Consider the following 13962-nt stretch of genomic DNA (forward strand, 5'->3'; position numbering starts at 1 on the left):
TTCAGCCTCCCCCCAGGCTGCATCCGCTCACGGCACCCGCCCGCCCTCAGCCCCGCGCCTCCGGCCCCGCCCCCTCCGATCCTGGCCACGCCCCCTGGCCATGGCCCCGCCCCCTCCGGCCCCCCCGGGCTGCACCCGCTGCTGGGGCACCCGGCACCCCCTATAGCCCCCCCGACACCCGCCCCCCGGCCCCTCCGCTCCCCGCACCCCCTATAGCCCCCCCCCGGCCCCTCCGCTCCCCGCACCCCCTATAGCCCCCCCCGACACCCGCCCCCCCGGCCCCTCCGCTCCCCGCACCCCCTATAGCCCCCCCCGACACCCGCCCCCCCCCGGCCCCTCCGCTCCCCGCACCCCCTATAGCCCCCCCCCGACACCCGCCCCCCCCCGGCCCCTCCGCTCCCCGCACCCCCTATAGCCCCCCCCGACACCCGCCCCCCCCGGCCCCTCCGCTCCCCGCACCCCCTAGAGCCCCCCCCCGACACCCGCCCCCCCCCGGCCCCTCCGCTCCCCGCACCCCCTATAGCCCCCCCCGACACCCGCCCCCCCCGGCCCCTCCGCTCCCCGCACCCCCTAGAGCCCCCCCCGACACCCGCCCCCCCCCGGCCCCTCCGCTCCCCGCACCCCCTATACCCCCCCCGACACCCGCCCCCCCCCGGCCCCTCCGCTCCCCGCACCCCCTATACCCCCCCCGACACCCGCCCCCCCCCGCCCCTCCGCTCCCCGCACCCCCTATAGCCCCCCCCGACACCCGCCCCCCCCCGGCCCCTCCGCTCCCCGCACCCCCTATAGCCCCCCCGACACCCGCCCCCCCCCGCCCCTCCGCTCCCCGCACCCCCTATAGCCCCCCCGACACCCGCCCCCCCCCGCCCCTCCGCTCCCCGCACCCCCTATAGCCCCCCCCGACACCCGCCCCCCCCGGCCCCTCCGCTCCCCGCACCCCCTATAGCCCCCCCCGACACCCGCCCCCCCGGCCCCTCCGCTCCCCGCACCCCCTAGAGCCCCCCCCGACACCCGCCCCCCCCGGCCCCTCCGCTCCCCGCACCCCCTATAGCCCCCCCCGACACCCGCCCCCCCCGGCCCCTCCGCTCCCCGCACCCCCTAGAACCCCCCCCGACACTCGCCCCCCCCCAGCCCCTATGCTCCCTATACCCCCTATATCCACCCTATAGCACCCATACCCATGTGCCCCCGCCCCCAGCACCCCGGGGTCCCCACCCTCAGCCGTGCCGCCTCGAGGGGCCCAGGTGTCCTGCCCCCCACAGATCCCCCCCAATTTGTCCCGTTCCCCCCCCAAAATAAAGCCAAGAGCAAGGTCGGGGCCCAGGCTGGCTTTACTGCGGGGGCGTCGCGGCCCCCCAACCCCGCATGGAGGGGGTCAGGGCACCCCCAAATCCTGCCGCGGGGCGGGCAGCCCCCCACATGGGTGCCGAAGTGGGGGCAAAAGTGGGGTGTTATATGGGGGGATTGGGGGTGCCGGGAGGGGGGACGTGGAATTGGGGTGCTCTACGGGGGGGGCACAGACAGGGGGTGCAGGGTGGGGGGTGCAGAAGTGGGGTGCTATATGGGCGGACACGGAAATGGGGTGCAGGGTGGGGGGATGTGGAATTGGGGTGCTATATGGGGGGCACAGATGTGGGTTGCCATATGGGGGGGGCCACAGATTTGCAGTGCAGGATGGGAGGTGCAGAACTGGAGTGCTATATGGGGGGCACAGATTTGGGGTGCTGTGGGGGGGGACACAGACTTGGGGTGCAGGGTGGGGGGTCCGGGCACCCCCCCCCCGGGCACAGGCACTTCAGGAGTACATGGTGAGCTGCAGCCACTGCGGAGAGAAAAGGGGGGGTCACCGAGGGTGCCTATAGGGACTGGAGGGGTCCTACAGGGACTGGGTGTCACTCTACAGGGATTTGGGGTCGCTCTCTAGAGATTTGGGGTGTTATAATGGGATTTGGGGGCCCCAAGAGGGATTTGAAGGGCTCTATACGGAGCAGGAGGTCCCTATGGGGATTTGGGGTGCCCTATTTTGGGGTTCCTCGTTAGGGATTCGGGGGGCTCTCTAGGGGTGCTGGATGCTATATACAGAGATTTAGGGTGACCCCATAGGGGTTTGAAAGGCCCTACAAGGATAAGAACCCTATAGGGATTTGGGGTGCCCTACAGAGACTTCAGGCTGCTCTTTAGGGATTTTGGGAGCCCCACGGGGCTTTGTGGGACCCTGTAAGGATATAGGGGGCCCTAGAGGGATTTGCAGGGTCCCATAGGGATTTGGGGGCCCCTATAGAGCTCTGGTGTTGCCCTGTAGGGATATGGGGTGCTCCATAAGGATCTGTGGAGTACTGTGGGGCCCTATAGGCATTTGGGGGGGGCCCTACAGGGATTTGGGGTGATGTTATGGGGATTTAGGAAGCTCTATAGGCATTTGGGGTGCTGTGTAGGTACTTGGGGGTCTCCACAAGGATTTGAGGTTACCCTACAGCGATTGGAGATCTCTATAGGGATTTGGAAGCGCCCCTACGGATTTGAAGCTGCTATATGGGTATTTGCGGGGTCCCTATAGGGAATCTGGGGGCCCTCTGAGCATTTGGGGTGCCCTATAGGAATTTCGGGTGACTGTATAGGGATTTAAGAGATTCTGTTGGCATTTCGGGTTGCTCTGTAAGTATTTGGGGGTCCCTATAGGGATTTGGGGCTGCTCTATGGAGCCCTGAGGGTCCCTATAGGGATTTGGGGTGCTCCACAAGGATTCGGGGTGCTCCACAGGGATTGTGGCGGCCCAGTCGGCTTTTGGGGGGCCGTATAGACACTCGGGGTGATTTCCTAGGGACGTAGGACGCTCTACAGAGACTGGGGCCCTATAGGGATTTGGGGGACCCTATAGGGATTTGGGGGACCCCCAAACTCACCTCCTGGAGGCTCACACGGATCTGCCCGGTCCCATCCCGGTCCAGGGACTTGAAGGCACCTGGGTGGAGGGGGGGAAGGGGTGAGGGGGGCACCCAGTTGGGGCCCCCCAAACCCCCCTGGGGCCCCCCACAAGCACCAGGGGGTCCCCAAAGTCCCAGGATCCCCCCCCAAAATCCAAGGCATCCCCAAAGTCCAGGGCTCCCCCTGGAGGGGATCCCCAAAAGTGCCAGGGGGTCCTCAAAGCCCCCCTGAGAGTCCTCAAAATCTCAGGGGGGTCTTCAAAACCCAGGGGTCACCCCATGTTCTGGGGGTCCCCACTGGCCAAGGACCCCCTCAAAGCACCCAGGGGTCCCCACAATCCAGGGGGTCCCTCATGTTCAAGGGTCACCCCATGCCCTGGGGGAGGGTCCCCAAAAGTGTCGGCGCTTCCCCACTCTCGGGGGTCCCTGGTGCCCCCCCCCACCCCCAGGGGTTTCCCCCAGCTCGGGGGTCCTGAATGTCCCTGGGAGTCCCCAGCCCTGAGGGTGCCCCCCCCCACCCTTGGGTGCCCCCCCACCCCAGGGTGTCCCCAACCTGGGGTCCCCCCCCGCCCAGGGAGCCCCCCATCTCCAGGGGTTTCCCCCAGCTCGGGGGTCCTGAATGTCCCTGGGAGTCCCCAGCCCTGAGGGTGCCCCCCCCCACCCTTGGGTGCCCCCCCACCCCAGGGTGCCCCCAACCTGGGGTCCCCCCCCGCCCAGGGAGCCCCCCATCTCCAGGGGTTTCCCCCAGCTCGGGGGTCCTGAATGTCCCTGGGAATCCCCAGCCCTGAGGGTCCCCCCCCCCACCCTTGGGTGCCCCCCACCCCGGGGTGCCCCCCGCTTACGGAACATGGCGTCGAGGCGCACGAGGCAGCTGATGAAGTTGTCGAAGTCGAGGCTGCCGTCCTCGTCCCCGTAGCGCCGCGCCATCACCGCCCACAGCGGCTCCGGCAGCCCGAAGCCTGAGGAGGGGGCGCGTGGGACCCCCACCCTGACCCCCCCCTCCTCAGCAGCCCCCAACCCCAGCAGCCCCGCCCCCCAGCACCCTCAACCCACCCAGGAGCACCCTAATCCCCCCTAGACACCCCAAATCCCCCTCCCAATACCTCCTAACCACAACCACCCTGACCCCGACCCCCCCAGCACCCCCCAAGACCCCCCCCAAATTCCTCCAGCACCCCTTAACCACAACCTCCCGGACCCCTGACCCCCCCAGCACACCCAAACCCCCTAAATCCCCCCAGCAGCCTCCCAAATCCCCTCCAGCACCCCCTAACCACAACTACCTGGACCCCTGACCCCCCCAGGGCCCCCCCAAATTCCCCCAGCAGCCTCCCAAATCCCCCCCAGCACCCCCTAACCACAACCACCCAGATCCCCAACCCACCCCGACCCCCCCCAGCACTCCCAGGACCCCCCCAAATGCCCCCATCACCCCGTAACCACAACCAGCCCAACCCCCAGCCCCCCCAAATGCCCCCAACCCCCCAAATGCCCCCGGCACCCCCCAAACACCCCCAGACTCCCCCAAACTGCCCCTGACCCCCATCAAATGCTGTCACTCCCCAAAACGCCCCCAGACTCCCCCAAACTGCCCCGACCCCCATCAAATGCCCCCAGCACCCCACAAAACGCCCCCAGACTCCCCCAAACTGCCCTGACCCCCCTCAAATGCCCCTGTCACCCCCCAAAACACCCCCAGACTCCCCCAAACTGCCCCTGACCCCCATCAAATGCCCTCGGCACCCCCTAAATGCCCCCAGACCCCCTAAAACACCCCCAGCCCCACAATCGCCCCCCTCCCCCAAAAACCCCCAGGTCCCCCAACCCACCCTAGCGCCCCTGAACCCCCTCAACACCCCAAATGTCCCTGTGCCCCCCCCAAATGTCCCCAGGCCCCCCCAAAATCGCCCCCCCGAATCCCTCACCCGCAGCCTGGAAGGCGCCGGGCAGCTCCCGGGCGCCGATGGTGCCCGAGCGGTCGGTGTCGAACTGCTTGTAGATGCACTTTGGGGGGGGCAACAGGAGAAATTGGGGGGCACGTGGGGGGGACCCCCACCCAGCACCCCAGGGTGGCCCCCAGCACCCTGGGGTCCCCCCTCCCAAACTCCCGCAGGGGCCCGGGATCACCCCAAGTTGTCTTTCCCCGCTTCCGTTCAGGATTTGGGGGTCCCCTTTGCCCCCCCTCTCCAAAGAGTTTGGGGGTGCTGGGGGGGTCCCCAATTTCTCTCCTCCTCCCCCCCACCCTAGAGTTTGGGGGTGGTGGGGGGGTCCCCACTTCTTCCTTGTTTCCCCCCCCCGGAGTCTGGGGAGCCCGAAGGTGCCCGTTTTTAAGAGGTTTCACCCCAGGAATTTGGGGGTTTTGGGGGTGGGTCCCCACTTCCCCCCCCCAGGACGTTGGGGGTCTCAGTTGCTCCTCAAGGATTTGGGGGTCCTGGGTGGGCCCCATCTCCTCTCTGCCCCCCCCCACCCAGTCTGAAGGTCCCAAAGGTCCCATTTCTGCCAGGTTTCACCCCAACATTTTGGGGGGGTCCCCAACTCCTCTGTACCCCCCCCTCACAGAGACTGAGGGTCCCAAAGGTCCCCATTTCTGCCAGGTTTCATCCCAGAAATTTGGGGGTGTTGAGGGGGGTCCCCATTTTCTCCCCATCCCCCACCAGCTATTTGGGGAAAAAAGTTCTCGTTTGCTCCCCATTTCCCCAAGGATTTGGGGCAGGGGGGGTCTCTGCCCCCCACCCCAGGATTTTGGGGGGGTCCCAGAGGGGGGTCCCACCCCACCCCCTCACCTGCCACTTTTTGATGTTATTCCACAAATACTTGAACTCCTCGAAACCCAACTTCCCAGTCGTGTCGCTCTGGGTGGGGGGTGTCAAGGATTTGGGGGGGGGCCAACAGGGCAGCCCCCCCCTCCTCAAAATAGGGCCACCCCCAATCTGCCCCTATCCCCCCCAAAATCCACCCCCTACCCCCCCGCCAAGGATACGTCCATGACGGCCACCATGCTGCGACACGTGTCGATGCCGAAACCGTCCGTCTTCAGGTCGGGATCTGTTGGGGGGGGGCAAAAATTTGGGGGAGGGGGGCAAAAATTTAGGGGGAGGGGTGAATTTAAGGGGGGGCAACACCTCAAGGAAGTGGCTCTGCCCCCCAAAAGCAGACCCTGGAGTCCTGGATACCCCCCACCAAAATGAGCCCAATTGGTATCAGAGTGGATTCTCTAGTGGCTAGTATAAGGTTGTGCTCTCCCCCTCCCTTCCCCCCCAAATGGGGGGTGGTCCTAGACCCCCCCACTTTAAATTGTCACCAGGAACTGAAAATTTTGGAGCCCCCCCCCCCACCCCTTCCCCATCAGCTACCCCCTAGGTGTGTGGGGATTCTCTAGTGGCTACTACAGGGTTGTGCCCTCTCCCCGATATCTCAACCCTGGTGGGTTTGGGGGGGGGTCCCAGCTCTTCCCCCCCCCCAGAGCTGCCCCCGTAGCCGAGGGTGTCGTGTCCCCCCCCCCCACCCCCCCGGCCGTGGGGACACCTGGGTCTGGGCTGGGGACACTTACGGCGGGTCACCACCTTGTTGAGGATGTTCATGAGCTCGGTGGGGCTCACCTCCATGTCCTGCGAGGAGACGGGGTGTCACGGGGTGGGGGGGGGCACCCTGACCCCCACCCAGACCCCCACCCTGGAGGGGACACCCCCACCCCACCCAGACCCCCACCCTGGGGTGCTGGAGGGTGCCTGGGGGGGTTCAGCACTCGGGCAGTGACTGGAGGGGGAAAGGTATCAGAAGGGGACAAGGATCCAGTGGAGACTCGAAGGACCCACTAGGATCTGATGGGATCTCGTGGGATCCAGTAGGGTCCAGTGAGCCTGCGGGGGTCCAGAAGGGGTCTGGTGGGGATGGGAGAATCTGGGGGGGGGGATCCAGGAGGAGCTGGTGGGGGCAGACGGGGTCTGAAGAGATCTAGAGAGGTCTAGGGATCCAGGGGGATCTGGTGGGGCCAAAAGGAGTCTGAGGCGTCCAAGAGGGGTCAGGATCCAGGAGGATCTGGAGGGGCCTCGATGAGGCCTGGAGATCCATAGGCATCCAGAGGGGTCTAAGGATCCGGGGGGGGATCCAGGGGGATCTAGTAGGGCCAGGAGGGGTCGGGGAGATCCAAGAGAGGTCGGGGGGGGTCCAAGAGGGGTTGGGATCCAGGGGAATCTGATGGGGCTAGAAAAGCTGGAGGGTCCCACAGGGATCCAGAAGGGTCTAGACATCTAGAGGGGATCCAGGGGGATCCAGGGATCCGGGAGGATGCTGGGGGTGATGGGGCCTGGGGAAGGACCTGGGAGGTGGGGGGGGGGAATGGGGTGTTTGGGGGGGGGATCTGAGGGGGGTGGGATCCTGGGGGGGGTGGGATCCCTCGGGGGAGGTTGGGGGATCCCGGGGGATCCCGGGGTCACTCACGTCGCCAGCGAGCTGGGCGAAGAGGCGCCGAAACTGCCGAACCTCCTCGCTCTCGTTGGCGTCCACCGTGGAGATGTAGGTGCGGGGGGGCTGCGGGTGGGGTGGGGGGGTCAGCGGGGGACCCCGAAACCCGGGGGGGGGGCCCGACCCCACTGGAGGGACCCTGATATCTGGGGGGGGCTCAGATTCCACTTGGGGGACCCTAAAACCCAGGGGAGCCCCCACCTTGCTGGGGGGCTGGGGGGGACCCCAAAACCTGGGGGGGCCCGGACCCCTCTAGGGGGACCCTGAAACCCAGGGGCGCCCCCACCTTGCTGGGGGGTTGGGGGGACCCCAAAACCCGGGGGGCCCGGACCCCTCTAGGGGGACCCCAAAACCCGAGGGAGGCTCAGATTCCACTTGAGGGACCCCAAAACCCAGGGGGGCCCCCACCCTGCTGGGGGGTTGGGGGGACCCCAAAGCCCGGGGGGGGGTCCAGACCCCTCTAGGGGGACCCTGAAACCCAGGAGGGCTCAGATACAGCTGGGAGGACCCCAAAACCCAGGGGGGGCCTGGACCCCTCTAGGGGGACCCTGAAATCCGGGGGGGGGCTCAGATTCCACTTGGGGGACCCTAAAACCTGGGGGAGCCCCCACCTTGCTGGGGGGATGGGGGGGACCCCGAAACCCGGGGGGGGGTCCGGACCCCTCTAGGGGGACCCTGAAACCCAGGGGGGGCTCAGATTCCACTTTAAGGATCCCAAAACCCGGGGGGGGGTCCGGACCCCTCTAGGGGACCCCGAAACCCGAGGGAGGCTCAGATTCCACTCGAGAGACCCCAAAACCCGGGGGGTCCCCACCCTGCTGGGGGGTTGGGGGGGACCCCCAAATCCGGGGGGGTCCCAACCCCACTGGGGGGCTGGGGGGGGCCACTGGGGGGGACCCCAAAACTCAGGGGGTGACCCAAGCCCCCCCCACAGGGGATGTGGGGGTCAGTGGGGGGGACCCCAAAAGCCAGTGTCACAGGGGGTCAGGGGACCCCCAAACCCAGGGGTCGGGGGGAACTGGGGGGGGGGGGCCGGGGCACTTACTGGGGGCTCGGGGTTATACTGGGCGGCCGCTTCGCTGGAAGGGAAAGGGGGGGGGGTCAGGGCACCCCGGGGTGCCCCCGCGTCCCCCAGCCACGATCCCGTGGGCCCCCCAAACCCCAGTCCCCGCGCCCCCCCGTGTCCCCGTGCCACTGTGCCATGTCCCCAGTCCCGTGTCCATGACTCCCCCCGCCACGTCCCCCCCCGTTGTCCCCACTCCCCGCCCCCCCAAGCCCCCCCACCATGTCCCTCCTCTAGGCCCCCCCAAGTCCCCATGTCCCTGTCCCCTCCATGTCCCCATGTCCTCCTGACCCTCCCATGTCCCTCTGTCCTGCCATACCCCCCTTGTCCCCTCTCCCTCCCATGTCCCCCTGTCCCATATCCCCCCCACGTCCCATGTCCCCCATCCCATGTCCCCCCCCACGTCCCATGTCCCCTCTCCCTCCCATGTCCCCCTGTCCCACCATGTCCCCCCCACGTCCCATGTCCCCTCTCCCTCCCATGTCCCCCTGTCCCCCCTGTCCCCATGTCCCTATGTCCCCTCTCCCTCCCATGTCCCCCTGTCCCATGTCCCCCCGTCCCCATGTGCCCTCTCCCTCCCATGTCCCCCTGTCCCCTCACGTCCCCCCCACGTCCCATGTCCCCTCTCCCTCCCATGTCCCCGTCCCCTCATGTCCCCCCACGTCCCATGTCCCCTCTCCCTCCCATGTCCCCCTGTCCCCTCATGTCCCCATGTCCCCATGTGCCCTCTCCCTCCACGTCCCCCATGTCCCCCCCCATGTCCCCATGTGCCCTCCCTTCCCATGTCCCCCTGTCCCCCTGTCCCCCTGTCCCCATGTGCCCTCTCCCTCCCCTGTCCCATGTCCCCATGTGCCCTCTCCCTCCCACGTCCCATGTCTCCCCCACGTCCCTATGTGCCCTCTCCCTCCCATGTCCCCATGTCCCCCCATGTCCCCCACGTCCCATGTGCCCTCTCCCTCCCATGTCCCCCTGTCCCATGTGCCCTCTCTCTCCCATGTCCCCCTGTCCCCATGTCCCCCATGTGCCCTCTCCCTCCCATGTCCCCCTGTCCCATGTCCCCCGTCGCCATGTCCCCTCTCCCTCCCATGTCCCCATGTGCCCTCTCCTTCCCATGTCCCCCTTCCCCCTGTCCCCCTGTCCCCATGTGCCCTCTCCCTCCCACGTCCCATGTCCCCATGTCCCCATGTGCCCTCTCCCTCCCACGTCCCATGTCCCCCCCACATCCCTATGTGCCCTCTCCCTCCCATGTCCCCATGTCCCCCCATGTCCCTGTCCCATGTGCCCTCTCCCTCCCATGTCCCCCTGTCCCATGTGCCCTCCTCTCTCCCATGTCCCCATGTCCCCCACGTCCCCATGTGCCCTCTCCCTCCCATGTCCCCCTGTCCCATGTGCCCTCTCTCTCCCATGTCCCCTGTCCCCATGTCCCCCATGTCCCCTCTCCCTCCCATGTCCCCCTGTCCCATGTCCCCCCGTCGCCATGTCCCCTCTCCCTCCCATGTCCCCATGTGCCCTCTCCTTCCCATGTCCCCCCGTCCCCGTCCCCATGTCCCCATGTCCCTCTCCCTCCCATGTCCCCCCGTCCCATGTCCCCATTTCCCATGTCCCCCCCATGTCCCCATGTCCCCTCTCCCTCCCATGTCCCCTCTCCTTCCCATGTCCCCCTGTCCCACCATGTCCCCCGCGTCCCCATGTCCCCCTCTCCCTCCCATGTCCCCCCCCCCGTTCCCCCGCCGCGGCCTCTCACCTGATGGCGCTGATGACGCCCCCCAGGATGCCCATGGCGCCGCCGGCCCCCCCCGGGCGGCCCCCGCCGCCCCCCCCGCTCAGCAGCCCCCCCAGCACCGAGCCGATGTTGCCGGGGAGCCCCCCCGCGCCCCCCCCCACCCCGCCCGCCCCCCCCCAGCAGGTTCTTCACCAGGAACATGGCCCCCGCCCTGCTGGGAGCACTGGGAGCACTGCGGGGGGGTACTGGGAGCGCTGCGGGGGGGTAACTGGGAGTGCTGGGAGCACTGGGAGCGCTGTGGGGGGGTACTGGGAGCGCTGCGGGGGGGCACTGGGAGTGCTGGGAGCACTGGGAGCGCTGCGGGGGTGTAACTGGGAGCGCTGGGAGAGGCTGCAGAGAAACAGAGCACAGCGTTAGCGTACAGCGCGGCGCTATAGGCTCCTCTGGACCCTATAGATCCCCCCCCAAGACCTCCTCTCCCCAGGCCCTATAGAGCCCTCCAGGGCCCTACAGACCCCCCCACACACACCCTATAGACCCCCTGCTCAGCCCTACATACCATAACGCTCATCCAGAACCTATAGACCATTCAATAGTGCCCCCCCCCAACCTTATAGGCCCCCCAGCCCTATAGATGTCTCCAGACCCTATGGGACCATCCTTCTGAGCTCTACAGACTCCTCCCCTCCCCAAGGCCCTATGGATGCTCCTTGGTCCAATTCCCCCCCCCCAGCCCCTATAGACTTCCCCCAGGTCCTATGGATTCTCTCTAGACTACATGGAGACTTCTAGAACCTATAAATCCTTCCCAGGACCTATAGATTTCCCCCAGACCCTATAGAGCCCCCATGGCCCTACAGATTCTTCTCAGCTCCTATAGATCCTGCTGGCTCTATAGAACCCCCAACTCCTATAGAACTTCTCCAGACCTTACAGAATCCCCCCCAGGCCCTATAGACCCTTTCAGCCCTAGATGGATCCTCCCTAGGGCCTATGGACCTTCTCCAGGCCCAATGGACACCCCTAGATCCTACAGCCCCCCCCCAGCCCTATGCATCCCCCTGGCCCCCTAAGCCCCCGTAGATTCTACGCATGCTCAAGAGATACTATAGTCCTCTGCCAGACCTTATAGACTCTTCCAACCCTATAGAATCCCAAATCCTACAGACAACATGCCCCCGAGCCCTGTAGACCTCCCCGCTCTCAGCGCCCCTCAGACCCTATGGATGCTTCCAGGACCTATGGATCTTCCCCAAAACCCTATAGAGCCCCCAGGTCCTGTAGACCTCCCTTCAGACCCTATAGACTCTTCCAGGCACTACAGACATGCCAAGGTCTTATAGACCCTCGCCCAGTTCCCACAGGCTCCCCCCTTCCCTGGCCCTATGGACCCCTCCCTCGGGCCTTATAAATGACCCCAGGCCCTATAGATCCCCTTGGACCCTATGGACCCCCCTTGGCTCCATATAGCCCCTTGGTCCATAGGACCCTATGGACCCCCCAGGCCCTATAGATCTTCCAAGCTCTATGGATTCCCCTTGGCCCTATAGATTCCCCCAGAACCTATGGACCCCCTTGGCTCTATACATCCCCCTGGACCCTATGGGGATTCCCCTTGGCCCTATAGATTCCCCCGGACCCTTATGGACCCCCCTTGCCTCTATACATCCCCCGGACCCTATGGATCCCCTTGGCCCTATAGATTCCCCCAGAACCTATGGACCCCCTTGCCTCTATACATCCCCCTGGACCCTATGGATCCCCCTTGGCCCTATAGATTCCCCCAGAACCTATGGACCCCCCTTGGCTCTATACATCCCCCTGGACCCTACAGATTCCCCTTAGCTCTATAGATTCCCCCGGACCCTATGGATTCCCCCTTGATCCTATAAATCCCTCTGAACCCTACAGATCTCCCCAGACCCTATGGATCCCTCTGAACCCTATGGATCCCCCTTGGCCCTATAGATCCCCCTTGGCCCTATAGATTCCCCCAGACCTTATGGATCTCCCTTGCCCCTACAGATCCCCTGGACCCTATGGATCCCCCTTGGCCCCATAGATCCCCCGGACCCCCCGGACCCCCCTTGGCCCCCCAGGGCACAGCCGGGGGGCAGCCCGCCCGGACGCCTGGGCCCCCCGTAACACCCCCACCCCGGCTCGGGGGTTTCCGGATCGAAAGGGACCCAGGCGTCCGGGGCGGGGCTGAGTCACGCGCGGGGCGGGGGGATCCCGGAAGAGACCGCGGTGGGGGGGGGGAACCGGGGTCGGGGGGGGGGGTCGGGAGGGGGTACCCGGGGGACCCGCTACCTGCGGGCTCCGCTCGGCTCCCGGCGGCGGCGGCGGCGGCGGCGACTGCGGACCCCGCCCCGGGGCCCAGGCGTCCGGGGGCCCAGCCCCGCCCTCCCCGGGAGGGGACCGAGGCGGCCCGGGGGGCGGGGCCTGGCGGCGGCGGCGGCGGGAGGGGCGGGGCCAGCGCGCGTTCTGGCCCCGCCCCCCGCCTCCTCGGGCAGCGGCCCGGGGGGCGGGGCCTGGCGGCGGCGGCGGGCGCGGTAGTGGGCGGGGACCTTTCGCGTCATGGCCCCGCCCCCGCCTCCTCGGGCAGCGGCCGGGGCGGGGCGGGAGCGGGAGGGGGCGGGGCCAGCGCGCGTTCTGGCCCCGCCCCCGCCCCCACATGCGGGCGCGGCCCTTCCGGTGACGCAGCATGAGGCGGCCGGAAGGAGATGATGGCGGCCGGGAGGGGGGGGGGAGGCTCTGCAGGGGGGTATCCGGGCCCCCCCCCATGGGCAGCAGGGGGGGGGCTCTATAGGGGGCGGGTCGGCAGCTATATACCAGGCACCCGGATCCCCCCCCAGGCACCCATATGACCCCCTCTGGCACCCATGTACCCTACCAACACCCCCCCCAGTGCCCATATATCCCCCCAGCACCCCAATATCCCCCCCAGGCACCCATATACCCCCCCCAGTGCCCCATATATCCCCCCAGCACCCCAATATCCCCCCCCAGGCACCCATATACCCCCCCAGTGCCCATATATCCCCCCAGCACCCCAATATCCCCCCCAGGCACCCATATACCCCCCCAGTGCCCATATATCCCCCCAGCACCCCAATATCCCCCCCAGCACCCCAATATCCCCCCCAGGCACCCATATACCCCCCCCCAGTGCCCATATATCCCCCCAGCACCCCAATATCCCCCCCCAGGCACCCATATGACCCCCTCTGGCACCCATGTACCCTACCAACACCCCCCCCAGTGCCCATATATCCCCCCAGCACCCCAATATCCCCCCCCAGGCACCCATATACCCCCCCAGTGCCCATATATCCCCCCAGCACCCCAATATCCCCCCCAGGCACCCATATACCCCCCCAGTGCCCATATATCCCCCCAGCACCCCAATATCCCCCCCAGGCACCCATATACCCCCCCAGTGCCCATATATCCCCCCAGCACCCCAATATCCCCCCCAGCACCCCAATATCCCCCCCAGGCACCCATATACCCCCCCCAGTGCCCATATATCCCCCCAGCACCCCAATATCCCCCCAGGCACCCATATGACCCCCTCTGGCACCCATGTACCCTACCAACACCCCCCCCAGTGCCCATATATCCCCCAGCACCCCAATATCCCCCTTCAGGCACCCATATGACCCCCTCTGGCACCCATGTACCCTACCAACACCCCCCCAGTGCCCATATATCCCCCCAGCACCCCAATATCCCCCCCCAGGCACCCATATACCCCCCCAGTGCCCATATATCCCCCCAGCACCCCA

General features: G+C 67.0%; 1 protein-coding gene across 1 annotated transcript; it reads right to left on the minus strand.

The window, feature by feature from the left end:
• Nucleotides 1-1316: 1316 nt before the first annotated feature.
• CAPNS1 (calpain small subunit 1) lies at nucleotides 1317-12606 on the minus strand. Its single transcript, XM_068910125.1, is given in 12 exon segments — nucleotides 1317-1822; nucleotides 2904-2962; nucleotides 3767-3883; nucleotides 4850-4928; nucleotides 5708-5776; nucleotides 5905-5969; nucleotides 6475-6532; nucleotides 7365-7454; nucleotides 8434-8467; nucleotides 10196-10332; nucleotides 10334-10564; nucleotides 12485-12606. Coding segments are annotated over 11 exon segments (777 nt in total). The 5' UTR covers nucleotides 10376-10564; nucleotides 12485-12606; the 3' UTR covers nucleotides 1317-1795.
• Nucleotides 12607-13962: the final 1356 nt, after the last annotated feature.

The sequence above is a fragment of the Struthio camelus genome, chromosome 16 (genome assembly GCF_040807025.1).
Source record: "Struthio camelus isolate bStrCam1 chromosome 16, bStrCam1.hap1, whole genome shotgun sequence".
Lineage (NCBI taxonomy): Eukaryota > Metazoa > Chordata > Aves > Struthioniformes > Struthionidae > Struthio > Struthio camelus.